Genomic DNA, 12,416 nt, shown 5'->3' on the forward strand with positions numbered 1-12,416 from the left:
CTACCCCACAAAAACGGCTTGCCTATGAAATCACTGCTTGCAGTGGTACCCCAGGGTTGGGCACGACTGAAGGGGAAACTTTACTAAAGTGTGGAAATGGCAACTGAAGCTTTTCAAAGTCTGGAGGCAAATAATATCAAAAAAGCAATTTAATAGAACTTAGTTAATAAAGAGACATTTCCCCCCATGCTTTTAGCAACTCTATTCATCTGCCATACATTCTTACAGTTCCTGTACTATGAAAATAATAAATGTGCATTGTTTTCTGTGTATATAATTTAAAAACCTCTAAAGCCTCAATTTACCCATTTGAAAGAGCATAAACTTCAGTCATTGATTGATTTTTGGGGGGTGGGGGTGGAGAGGTAAAAGTGACTGTTATTGGGATTTATTTCCAACTTCACACAAAGGTGCATGAAGTACTCATCCGCTACTAGCCAGGTCTATTCAGAAATAATCTCAATTTCTTCCAGTGGTTATTACTTCCAGAAAAATGTTCTTATGCTTGCACCCGTAACGGATCTACGCTTCCTGTAAAACAGGAAGAGAAGCAAGGCATATATGGAAACGCATTTTGTTTCAATCTATAAGGTGCAACTGGACTTCTGTTTTATTTTGCTGCTACAGACTACCATCGCTAGCCCTCTGGAATGAATATCATTTTTATTTGTTAAGAAGAACAAGAAAAAGGAGATCAAAATAACCAGGAAATAATACACAAGCACATCAGTTACTATAAAATAGCATGATAGAACTACAACCTCCAATATCCCCTGTACTCCCGCGCGGCTTTTTCCGGTGGACGATTGGATTGGATGAAATAGCGGACTCGGTGACCAATCATATTTCTGAAAGTTCTTTTGCGGATGTTCCTGCCTCCTCCGCAGAAGTCAGAATTTTTGAAAAGTTTCCAGGGCGGGATCCAGTGTTGTTGTTGCTGGGAGAGTGGATCCCCGTTACCCCGAACTTTACTCTCAGGGACGGCGAGTGAAGGGTGCTGTCGTCCACCTCTTGTTCTGTCCTTTGGCAGCTGAGAGTGGCGCTAGAAAAAGGATCTGAGCTACTGCTCTTCGCTCCTTTGTGCTAAAGGCTGGAGCTGGTCGCCATAGGCTTGGGAGCAGGTCGCGGAGAGGTCTGTGGCCCATTGTCGGTGGGTGGGTGATCGATACTGTGCCATTGTGTACTGATCGTATGGGAAACCCCCACCCGCTCCCCCCTCCCCCCTCATTCACACCGTAGGAAGTTGTAAGCTATTTAAAACACGATGGAAGATGGTCGCTTTCCGTGCTCTTGGGGTTGCATCCTCGTACATCATCCAATGCAATAAGGAGGAGAACTGCCAGAAGCTTTTCGGGACGTGGCATTTTTTGTATTGTCGAAGGCTCTCACGGCCGGATTCAACTGGTTCTGGTGGGTTTTCCGGGCTGTGTGGCCGTGGTCTGGTGGACAAAATCCACCAGACCACGGCAACACAGCCCGGAAAACCCACCAGAACCAGTGGCATTTTTTGTTTTGTCTTTACTTATTTGTGACAAACATTAACAAGGAAAGTTTTCTGGCCGTCAAAATCACTATTTTTGTTGTTGTCGTTGTTCTCTTCTGCCCCCCCCCGGTAATTTGATGCTGCCATTTGTTGTTCTCTGATGTGGAAACTTCTCGTCCCCTCCCTGATTGCCTTGTGACAAGGTGCTCCCAAGTGTCTCCCACTAGTTGAACAGATTTCTCTTTTGACTGGATTTTGATGTACACTGGCCTCTCTTTGCGCTATATCCCCCTTTACTTCACCGGTCTGATAAATGTAGGTTTCCCCACGTTTGAGGAAGTGATCTGTGATCTGCAGGAAGCTCATGCTAAAATTAATTTTGTAAATCTTTAAAGTGCTGCTGAACGCCTATGTAATTTGCCCAAGTGAGGAATGCATCTGAACTGGAGGACTTGAGTAGAGCTTGAGTTAAAATGAAGTTGTTTTTTCCCCCGGTTACTTGTTTTTAATTCAATTGCTATGAGCTTCAAGTCTGCATGGCAGAAATGAGTACTTTTCATGCTAGAACATATGCAGAATAGTGAGATGGAGAAAGAAATGGGTGAATCATAAGCATGTCTTTTTAAAAAAAAATTTATTGTATCATTTGAATTTTACAGTTTATAGTATTTTCCGTCTTCATACATTTTCAAACGATACTTTCCCCCCCTTTTCTCCCTCCCCCCATTACTTCTTCATAGTTTTGTCATACAAACAGCAGTAAGCTCATTCTCTGTAGCCTCTTCTCCCATATTTCTTCATCGACTCAAGCTTCTTTCATCCAGTCCACGTATATTATCCATATCTTCAAAATTTCATTCTGTTTATCTTGCCATGTCTTATTTTTGGATAATATATAGAAAATATCAAGTGTCACTTGTTCCCAGATATATTCTAACCATTTCTGAAGTGTCCATTTTTCCTTTTCTTTCCAGACCAAGGCTATTGTTGCATGTGCTGCTTTAATCATTATTTTATACATATAACTATATTGTTTATCCACCCTTCTGTCTTCCATTACACCCATGAACATTAAGTCATTATTTAAATCAATATTTGTCTTCACCAGTTTCTCGATATATAACAATACAATTGTCCAAACATTTTTTACTCCTGCACATTCTATCCACATATGGCTATAATATGCCTCTTGGTCTCCACAGTGCCAGCATTTAGAACTAAGTCCTTTTATCATGTATGCTATTTGTTTTGGTGTTCTATACCATTTTAATATCACTTTTCTTTCTAACTCCATATGTTTCTCAATCTTTATATTTTTCCAACGGTCTATTAATTTTTCAATATTACCAATGTCTAGAAATCCTTCCTTTTCCCATTTTTGTTTCAATGTTCTTAATCATAAGCATGTCTATCTCTGGATATTTCATGTGTTCTCTTTTTATTTCACTGACTTCTTCAATTCATATTTTAGCCATTGGAATAATTTAGCCTTTAATTTAGTTCGGTTACATGTCATCAAACATTAAGATCAGTTTAAAAGAGAATCTGTGACTTCCAGTGAACGAACAGAAGAAATATACAAATATAAATGTATAGGAGTTTGTACTCTAGACCAGTTTATCTTGACATTTGAAAGGAATTATTTTCAGACAACCTTGGCATCTCTCCTTTTAAAAAGTAGACCTTCAAGGGAGAGGGACTGTTAAGTATGGGTACAGTCAAATTTATTTTAGGTTAGGCTGTATTCCTGCCCCCCTCCCAAAAAACCCTTCACAACTTTTTTGAAATCTGGACCGTCCAAGTGAATTTGTTATGGGTGGGGATCTTGGCTGAGTTCAATGTGTAACAAACTGAATGAAAATCATATTTGGGACTTCTGCATATGTGTATTGCTCAGAATCACAGTTATACTTCCCAGGAACATCGGCACATTCTATCAGAGTTATCCCAGGGTTTTACTTGTATGTAAATATGACTGACTTTAGACAGGGAAATAAAACTACTAGGCTCCAGTACTCCATTCTAAGGATAGTCTGGGACAAAAGTCATAACTTGCTCCCCTAGAATGAAGCAGAGTTGATACATTGCCACCATACATAACAAGCTAAGGCAAAATGAGGGGTCCCAGTGCTGCCTCATGTTCTGGAAGGTAGTTTTAAGATAGGTAGGGGAAATGTGCCAGTTGGACCTGAACTTGAGGTGTCCTGGCTCAGATGAATCATTGCAAAGAAAAATCCTGAATTATGCAACTTGTGTTAAACAATTTTTGTTGTCCTCTAGGTTTGAGGTCCTGTTCTGTGGATATATGAAGATGGCAAGTAAAAAACTGAGAAGAGCAGGGTTACCACGAGATCTTTGTGAGAGACTGAGTCGACATCAGATCATCACCTGTCGGGTGAGACTAATAAGGACATAAAGATGACATTTTAAGGGGAGCATGTAATAGTAAAGGCCAGGAGTGTCTGAAAGAACTTAAGAGTCATGCTTGTTATTATTATTAATCTATTATTATTATTATTATTATTATTATTATTATTATTATTATTATTTAATTTCCTGTATTGCCTGACCCTCAAAGGGCTCTGAGCAGTCCAGCATCTTGTGTCACACAGTGGTTAACCAGTTACCCTGGAGAACACACGATAGGGCAAAGAGGCTGAGGTCTTCTTCTGATATTGCCTCCAGGCACTGGGATTACAGAGGTTCTCTGCCTCTGTACATAGATGTTCCATTTAGTCACCGTGGCTACTGACCACTGACAGACCTATCCTTTATGAATGTGTCTTATTCTCTTTTAAAGTCGTCTATGTGACCATCAGCATATTCTCTGGCAGAAAATTCTGCATTTTATTCACTCATTGAGTAAAGAAGTATTTGGTTTTGCCCAACATGAGTCTACTATTCATCAACTTTATTGGCTGCCACCAAGTTCTAGCATTTTGAGAGTGGCAGCAAGAGTGATCTCTGTCCACTCTATTTAAATTGTGCATAATTTTATAAACCTCCATCATGTTCCCCCTTTAGTTGTTTCTTTTCTAAACTGAAAAGTCCTAAACTCTTCAGCCTTTCCTGATAGGAAAAACAATCCAACCCACTCATCATCTTAGTTACCCTCTTCTGTACTTTTTTCAGGTCTGCAGTGTTCTTTCAGAGATACGGTGACCAGAACTGCACATAGTATTCCTAGTGAGGCCACACTATAGATCTATACTTATAACATTGGCTGTTTTATTTTCAGTCCACTCCCTAATACAGTTTGCCTTTTTTTTTCACTGCTGTAGAACATTAGATTGACATTTTAATTGAGCTATCAGTTATGGTCCCAAGAACCTTTTTCTTCTTAGTCTCGGCACGTTCAGACCCTATTAGCATGTAACTGAAGATTTTTTTTGTTCTGGTGTGCATCACCTTACACTCACCTATGTTGAACTTCATTTGCTGCATTGTAGAAATTTGCTGTAGAAATCCTCCTGGAGGAAATCCTTGGTTTTCACCAACCTAAATAATTTTGTGTCATTTGCAAACTTGGCCTCTATACTGTTCACCTTCAGTTCCAGATTGTTTATGAATGAATTAAATAGCACCTTCTCCAAGCCAGGCAGCTGATACCTTACTTATCCCTAATCTAGCCACCTCCAGACTGGACTACTTTAACTTGCTCTATATGGGCTACCCTTGAGGTTGTTCCAGAAACTGGAACTGGTCCACAGTGCGGCAGTGTAGGCCCTTATGGGGAACTCCATGGAGAGCTCATATTCAGCCAGTGCTCCACCAGCTGCATTGGCTCCAAATTGAATACCGGGTCAAGTTCTAGGTATTGTATTGACTTTTAAAACCCTGAATGGTGTGGGGCCATCATATCTTTGGAACTGTCTCTCACAATATACCCCTTAAAGAGCAGGGAAGGACAGTTGGTATAAAACCATTACTGCCCTCATCTGTAGGTCACTGAGCATGATCTGGAACATGACTAATTGTCCTGTTTTGTATGCCAATACAGGCTTGTATTGTGACTAATTGTTGCTTTTATGTTAGGAGCTGAGAAAAAGCAGAATACCAAAAAAATATTTTTTCTGTTTTGGGGGAGGGGTAAAGAATGCAGGTAAACTCAAAGATGTGCTTCTAGATTGTCTAGTGGAGCGCTGAGGGAGTTTTGGGCCCCAGAAACTTCCAGATAAGGGATGGAAGACAAATCTTTTGGCATGGAGGAGGTTTTTATTTGTTTAGATATTATAAATAGCCCACTCCTTTCCCTAACAGGGGATCTAAAACCGCTTACAATAGTGTCACCTTCTTTCATTTTACTCTCACAAGAATCCCATGAGATGGATTAAACTGAGAGAGAGTAGTGGGCACAAGGTCATTCAGCGAGCTTCCATAGCTGAGTGGGGCATTGATCCTAGGTCTCCTGGCTTCTTGTCTGACACTAATCATGGTCCGATTACCTCACGGAAACATAAAATGTTCAGTAAAGGACTGTTCTAAGTCAAAAACTTCATTAACAAATACTGCAATATTATCCAGAGTTATGCCAGTCTAAGCTCATTGAAATCAAGAAATCTGAAATCCACATAGAACTGTACTACATAGTGCTGAGGTCACTGAAATGCCATTATCAGGGAGAAATGTGATGATGTCAAAGAACTGTTATGCCATGGATACTTTAATTGATGGCCAAAATACTTTGAGTAGTTATAAAAAGTCTTAGCATTTAAATGGGATTGTTTTTCTGTGTGAGTTTGTTTTTAGTGTGTTCTCCACTTCTACCTTGTCTCTTCTGGCTTTTGTCATTTGAGCTGCTGTGGGAGTGACAGAGGTGAGCTGGTCATGGAGCTACGATGGAGAGAGGAGCAGAGAAAGCTCTGCAGAATAAAGGCTTTGATGGCAGCAATCTGCTTGTGCAGCATAAGCTATTTATCTCAGGAGATTTCTTGTAAATGTGTGAAACTTGTCTAGAAACGGCCCCTGGAGCACAAGCTAAGCTCATAGAGTATAAGTTACCCATTTTTACATTCCTTAACATTTAACTCTTTGGTTCTGATGATCGTGTTTCAGGACTTCTTGTGTCTTTCGCTACTGGAGCTGATGAAAGTGACTGGACAGAGTTACCAGAATGTGAAGAAGCTTCTTCACACAGTCAGTCAATCCTGTGCCCCCAGAATGCAAACTGTAAGTATTAATTTGCAAAGTAGGATATGAATGAAGCTAGTTTTGTTATTGAGTGCATTGCCTGCCCTATTGGTATACCTGGTAAAAACAATTTTATTGTGTGTAAGGTATTTACCATAAACAGGTGTTTTCCTACTCGTGTGTGTTTCTACACTATTGGAAGTGACCTTTAATAGTGACCTATCCAGCAGTAATAAATTCACAGATTGTATTTTTTTCTACAGTGGTAATTAGCAAAGACTTTTGTCAGTTTGACATTATGGTATGACATACAAGTCATCGATCCTGGATCCATTCCAGTCCAGCTTCTGGACAGAATATGGGGTACAGACTTCTCTGACTGCCCTCACAGATGCTGTCTGGCATCACTAGGACTGAGATGGGTCGGCCCTGCTACTGTTACTAGATCTTACTGCAGCATTTGACTGCGTTGATCATGATATTCTGACCAGCTTTGTTGGTGTGGTAGAGCTTTACAGTTACTGTGCTCTTTTCTTCATGGCTGAGGGTAGAGAGGGTTGCAGTTGGTGAGAAACCTTCCATGAACCATGATTTGGTGTGTGGTGTCCTGCAAGGGGTAATTCTCTTGCCTTTATTATTTAATATCTGTATGATTCTCTAGCGTCTAGCCAGGTTGATCTGGAGGTTCAGACATCTTCGTGAAGTTAAGAAACATATTTTAAATTTCTCTGCTGATTCCACTTTTTGGCTGCAGCAAATCCCCACATCATATTTCAGGTGTTCTGGAGAATCCCCAAACTCTCAGGATTGGCTTTTCAAGTGGTGTTGGGGTGCGTACAGTGGGAAGTGATTAAAACCCTTACTGAAAACTCCTTCCTGTCATGGAATTATACAATACTACCCCAAGTTGAGAGGAGGTTTATTGATGGAAAATAAATTAAATATCCAAGAGTACCTATGGTATATTTTTGTAAGTGTTTCTTCTTTTTTGGAAGGAGATACCAGACATGCTTCTTACTGGCTGACTATAATACTTTTTATTAATTAATATTGGTTTCGGGTAGGTCTATGAAATGAAAATAAAAAGAGCCATTGATCGAACAACAGCATTCTTGCCCACAACACTAGAAGATTTGGATAAAATCTTGCATGGTGGAATTGCCTGTGGATCTCTTACAGAGGTAAAAGTATTGCAAAATGTGCTTGTCTTTGTTTATATGAAAGAGGACATCTGTTTCTGTTTTACATGTTTTCAATGCGAAACACTGAATGCTTTTTAGTCAAAATCAACGTATTTGGGATCCAGTTGACAGTTAAAATAATTTGTACTGGATACTTGCTTTTAAGCAGTGTTTCATCTACTACGTCCTTTATGAAACTTTAGCCACAGAAGGTCGGTTAAAAATTAGCTATTCTATCTGGATGTGCCTCTGTGCTGCCTGGGGGGAACACTTACTGGGTCAGGCCAGGGTCCCAGAAGGACATGGCAGCTGGGAGGTAGCAGCCATGGAAATAATCAAGAACCTAGGGCAGGCGGGCGATGAGCTGCAGGGGCAGAGATGGCAGTGATAGACCAGCGTTAGGGTAGGGAGAAGGTCCAGCAGGAGCTTCCACAGCCTGCTGAGGGAGTCATCCAGGGGCCGATGTAGCGGGAGGCTGATTTGGGTGGAGGGCTGGGACAAGACCAGTCACTGCCCATCACCTCCCACACAGCCTCACTGCAGCAAAGGCCCATTGTAGGCCTGACTGCTCTACACAGGCCCCAGGCTGAGGAGGGGAGAGGGCCAAATGGGGACCAGTAGTGGCCAAAGGGGCCAAAGGGGAGGGGTGACCAGATTGGGTGAGGGCACTTAAAGGCTCTGAGGGAAGAGCCTGGGGGTGGGATGGGGGTTGGATCCTATGTGGGGGATGGGTATAAGAGGAGTGAGGGCCTGGATGGTTGAGGAGGATGTACCCAGGCCCAGTGCAGGACCTGTTGGCTGAGGAAAAAGTGTTCAAGGGCTGCAAAGCCCTGTCTGAGGTGAGAGGAAGGGCTTCTCAGATCCTGTGGGGAGGGGGCTGTGGTTGGCACTGAGGGCCAGGGGCACGATGTATTCATTCTCTCTTCCTATAGTGTTTCCTTTTCTTACAATGGATCTTTCAGATTGGCTGCTCTTTGGAAAAAGGGTACAACTTTTGCTGTTCTTGTAGTTCATTTATGTGCAGGAGATTCTAGAAGGATATGAGCATTGCATTTTTGGAGGTTCTTTTGTCAGGATCTTTTTAAAATTCTGGGAATTGCAGCTTTCATTAAAGAAAAAATCTAGCAGTCTTGGCTGCAGATGAGAGACTTCCAAACTCTGCATTCCCTCTGAACTCTGACAAGTTCTTAAGCTCCCTTAAGCAGAGATTTCTAGTTGTGCTCAATGCCTAACTTTGCAGTAGGAATTACTGTGGTTTAGATTGCAATTAGTTATATCCAAATTATGGACAAGGGCAAAATATCCATGCTGACACTTGTAAATCATTAAAAAGCATATTTTGCAGATTTTTTTCTGAACAGATAAATATTTTTAGACTCTTACAGTTGCTTTCTCATGTGAGATATTTTATTTATTTAAAACATTTATTAGCTGCTTTTCCTCCTTAACAGAGCTCAAAGTGACTTATAAATAAAGTACCGTATATACTTGCATATAAGCCGAGTTTTTCAGCCCTGTTTAAAGGCTGAGAAAAGCCCCCTTGGCTTATACGCGAGTCATAGTAATCACAAGACGCAGCCGGCAGGCTCTAATGAGGCTGGGGACGGGGACCGGACAACCTCTGTGTGGCTGCGAAGCTGCTTGTTGCTGCCCTCCCGGAGGTAAGTGATTACGTAAAGCTGGACAGGGTGGCTTCAGGCCTCTAATGAAGCAGGGGCGGGCTGGGACAACCTCTGTGCAGATGCCACCAAGCTGCGCATATTGCTACCGCGCCACTCCCGAGATGAAGGAGACTTGAAGGCACCCTACTGGCTGAGCTTCCTCAAACCCGAGGAGGCAGAAGAGGCTCAGTATTTGGTGCAGTAGAAATCAGGAGTCACTGCCGCAAATAAAGAGCTCCCTACTGCCTGCTGCCTCGACTGGGCTTCCTCAAGGCTAACCAACAGCGAGCAGGAGGGCTTCCCACCCTCGGCTTATATGCGAGTCAATAAGTTTTCCCAGGTTTGGGCAGTAAAATTAGGTGCCTCAGCTTATACACGGGTTGGCTTATACACGAGTATATACGGTACATAAGGTAGAGTAAATAGAAGTATATAAAGTCAGAACTGAAAAACACATCTGCTTTAATCAAAAGCTGTTCTAAATAAAACCTTCTTCAGCTGCCTCCTGAAGATCAAAAGTGAGGGGGGGCGGGCAGGTTAAATTGTAGCACTGTGGTGTTTTGACTGACTCAGGAATACATGCAGCTGAAATGCCAGCCAAAACAGTCCAGACCAGTTCAGCCACTTCAACCTGCTATGCCAAGGAGCACTTTCAAGCTGTGAACCTGTTACTATAAAATTGGGGTCTTTAGCCTCCAAGTTGTTACTGGCATCAGCTTGTGATGTACTTTGCATTATCCTCAGATGTATAATGTTAGAAATTATCTTGTGTTGAAAGAGTGAGATATTTTTGATTCATGTATGTGCTTCTTTTTTTAGGTAACAGGCCCATCAGGTTGTGGGAAAACTCAGTTTTGTATTATGTTGAGCTTGCTGACCACATTGCCCTCTAGCATGGGAGGATTGGATGGGGCTGTTATATATATTGACACAGAATCTGCATTCAGTGCTGAAAGGTGAGATTTATTTACAATGAAATCCTTTCAATTTGAGATTAGTTAATCAACTGCAACAGTGTCCTTCCATCGTTATCTTCTTGACTTGTGCTCCCTATCCCCAACCCTAACAAACCCCAACCATATCCAGTTGCAGATACCATCTGACACATAGCATTCACTTACGGTGCTTTTGTGGCTAGTGGGGAAAGACACAGTTTTTCATAGAGAGGAATTTCCAACCTGGAACACCTTGTTCTGAGCCAAGAGCTCTTGTAAACCCAAGATTTTCCAGGGCTTGGCTGTCTCCTGTTACTTTAAGGGAGAAGTTTTGATGTGACCATCTCTATTTGTGTATTGTGCCCCCTAGCCAATAGTCTGGAATCAGTAGTTGTTGATGCTGAAACCTTTACAGGCATGTAAATTGCCCTGATTTCCACTCTTTGGAATAATCCTGGGATATCACGGTTGTTACACATTTTCTAATTTTTGCATCAGATTATTTGTTATGTTCTTGGGTTTTTTCATTTGCCAAATTAAATAGTAGGAAAATAGTCCCTGGGATTGTTTTCATAATTAATGGGCTTGTCTGACAAAGGATGCCATGCAGTACTTACTAAAAAGCTTGTGCCATAATAGTTGTGTACAGGATCAAACTGTCCATGTTTTTTTTAAATTCTATTCATTTTAATAGTACTCCTCTGATGTTTAGTAATCCTGTAAATTAAATTTAATTTATGGAACACTGGTTAAGTTTAGAGTGATATGTTCTCTCCGTGACTTATCTTTTGGACTCTGAACAGGCTTATAGAGATTGCACAGCACCGTTTCCCTCATTATTTTGCCACAAAAGAAAAACTTACTTCAATGCCTAGCAGCATTCATGTTTATCGGGAGCTCACCTGCAACAGTGTACTTAAAAGGTAGGACAGTTTTTGTGTGCACCACAATACCAGATATATAACCACAGTCTGTACAGAACGTGCACAGTTGGGCGGGAGGATACATGCCAGCATGCCTTGATATTCACCATTATTTTCCACTGTATCTTTTCCATTGAAGAAGAACTACAGCATGAAACACATTGGAGTTTTAGGGTATTAAATCTGCATCCAAGGGAAGTTTTCTAGTTTTGCTGCTTTAAGAGGTTATCCTCTCTGCTACCTATGCAGATAACATACCGTGTTTCCCCGAAAATAAGACAGTGTCTTATATTAATTTTTGCCCCCCAAAATGCGCTATTTTCAGGGGATGTGTTATTTTTCTGCTCCATAGCTGCATGCTCTGGTGTTCTGTTCGACGGGCATGCTTCAAAACAAAAACTTTGCTATATCTTACTTTCGGGGGATGCTTTATATTTAACACTTCAGCAAAACCTCTACTACGTCTTATTTTCGGGGAAACAGGGTAGTAACATGAAACTTTTAAAATATTGGAGTAGCACTTTTGTAACTGTATGTTCTACTTTCTCTTTGGGTGGATAAGGATGTGACATTTGTGTTGATGTCTAAGATTAGTCTGTCTTGAAGATTTACTGAGGGCCTTGTGGATCATTGTGTCTAGCTCAACAGTTTGTATTCTTACCATCACTCCATATTCAGAATTTTGTCATTCTACAAACTTTGTTTTGAATAAAGAATTCATTTAATTTTCAGCATGAGAATTTTTTCAGGCTTTGAAATGTTGAACAGTCAAACATGGGTGCTGAAGGGGGCTGTAAAGAATCTTGACTAGTGACTAAGGACAGGTGGATGCAAAAACCCCTTCCCTCTCTTCCCTCGCATGCCACCCCTTAATCATCATGTGATTAAGAAAGACTGCCTTCAATCTTTTCAAGTAGTTCCATTGAGTGAATATACAGCAGGGATGAGTGGATTTCTCCCGCTGCATTTGGGTACGGATTTGTTCTGTCTTTAGTCCAGACTTTTTGTTCTGACAGTCTTCTGCATGATTTCACAGAACTCTGAAGAACAGAAGGATTAACGAGAGAATATTTGTCACCATTTCCTCAGTGTCTATGGAGACT

General features: G+C 41.2%; 1 protein-coding gene across 10 annotated transcripts in view; it reads left to right on the forward strand.

Moving 5' to 3' along the window:
• Positions 1-856: 856 nt before the first annotated feature.
• Positions 857-12,416, forward strand: part of RAD51B (RAD51 paralog B) — a 401,339-nt gene continuing 389,779 nt past the window's right edge. For 7 of the 10 annotated variants that reach the window (XR_007243566.1, XR_007243567.1, XM_048485432.1 and 4 more), the window contains exons 1-6: positions 872-1,132; positions 3,764-3,878; positions 6,539-6,652; positions 7,678-7,794; positions 10,275-10,411; positions 11,194-11,313. Coding sequence is in view for 8 of the 10 variants with exons in the window: in XM_048485432.1 (XP_048341389.1) it covers positions 3,789-3,878; positions 6,539-6,652; positions 7,678-7,794; positions 10,275-10,411; positions 11,194-11,313 (578 nt within the window). In the remaining 2 variants the exon portion in view is untranslated. Of the gene's footprint in view, positions 1,151-3,763; positions 3,879-6,538; positions 6,653-7,677; positions 7,795-10,274; positions 10,412-11,193; positions 11,314-12,416 lie in introns of all 10 variants that reach the window. The other 3 variants (XM_048485427.1, XM_048485429.1, XM_048485430.1) reach the window with 3 other exon arrangements.

This window comes from Sphaerodactylus townsendi, linkage group LG02 (genome assembly GCF_021028975.2).
Source record: "Sphaerodactylus townsendi isolate TG3544 linkage group LG02, MPM_Stown_v2.3, whole genome shotgun sequence".
NCBI lineage: Eukaryota > Metazoa > Chordata > Lepidosauria > Squamata > Sphaerodactylidae > Sphaerodactylus > Sphaerodactylus townsendi.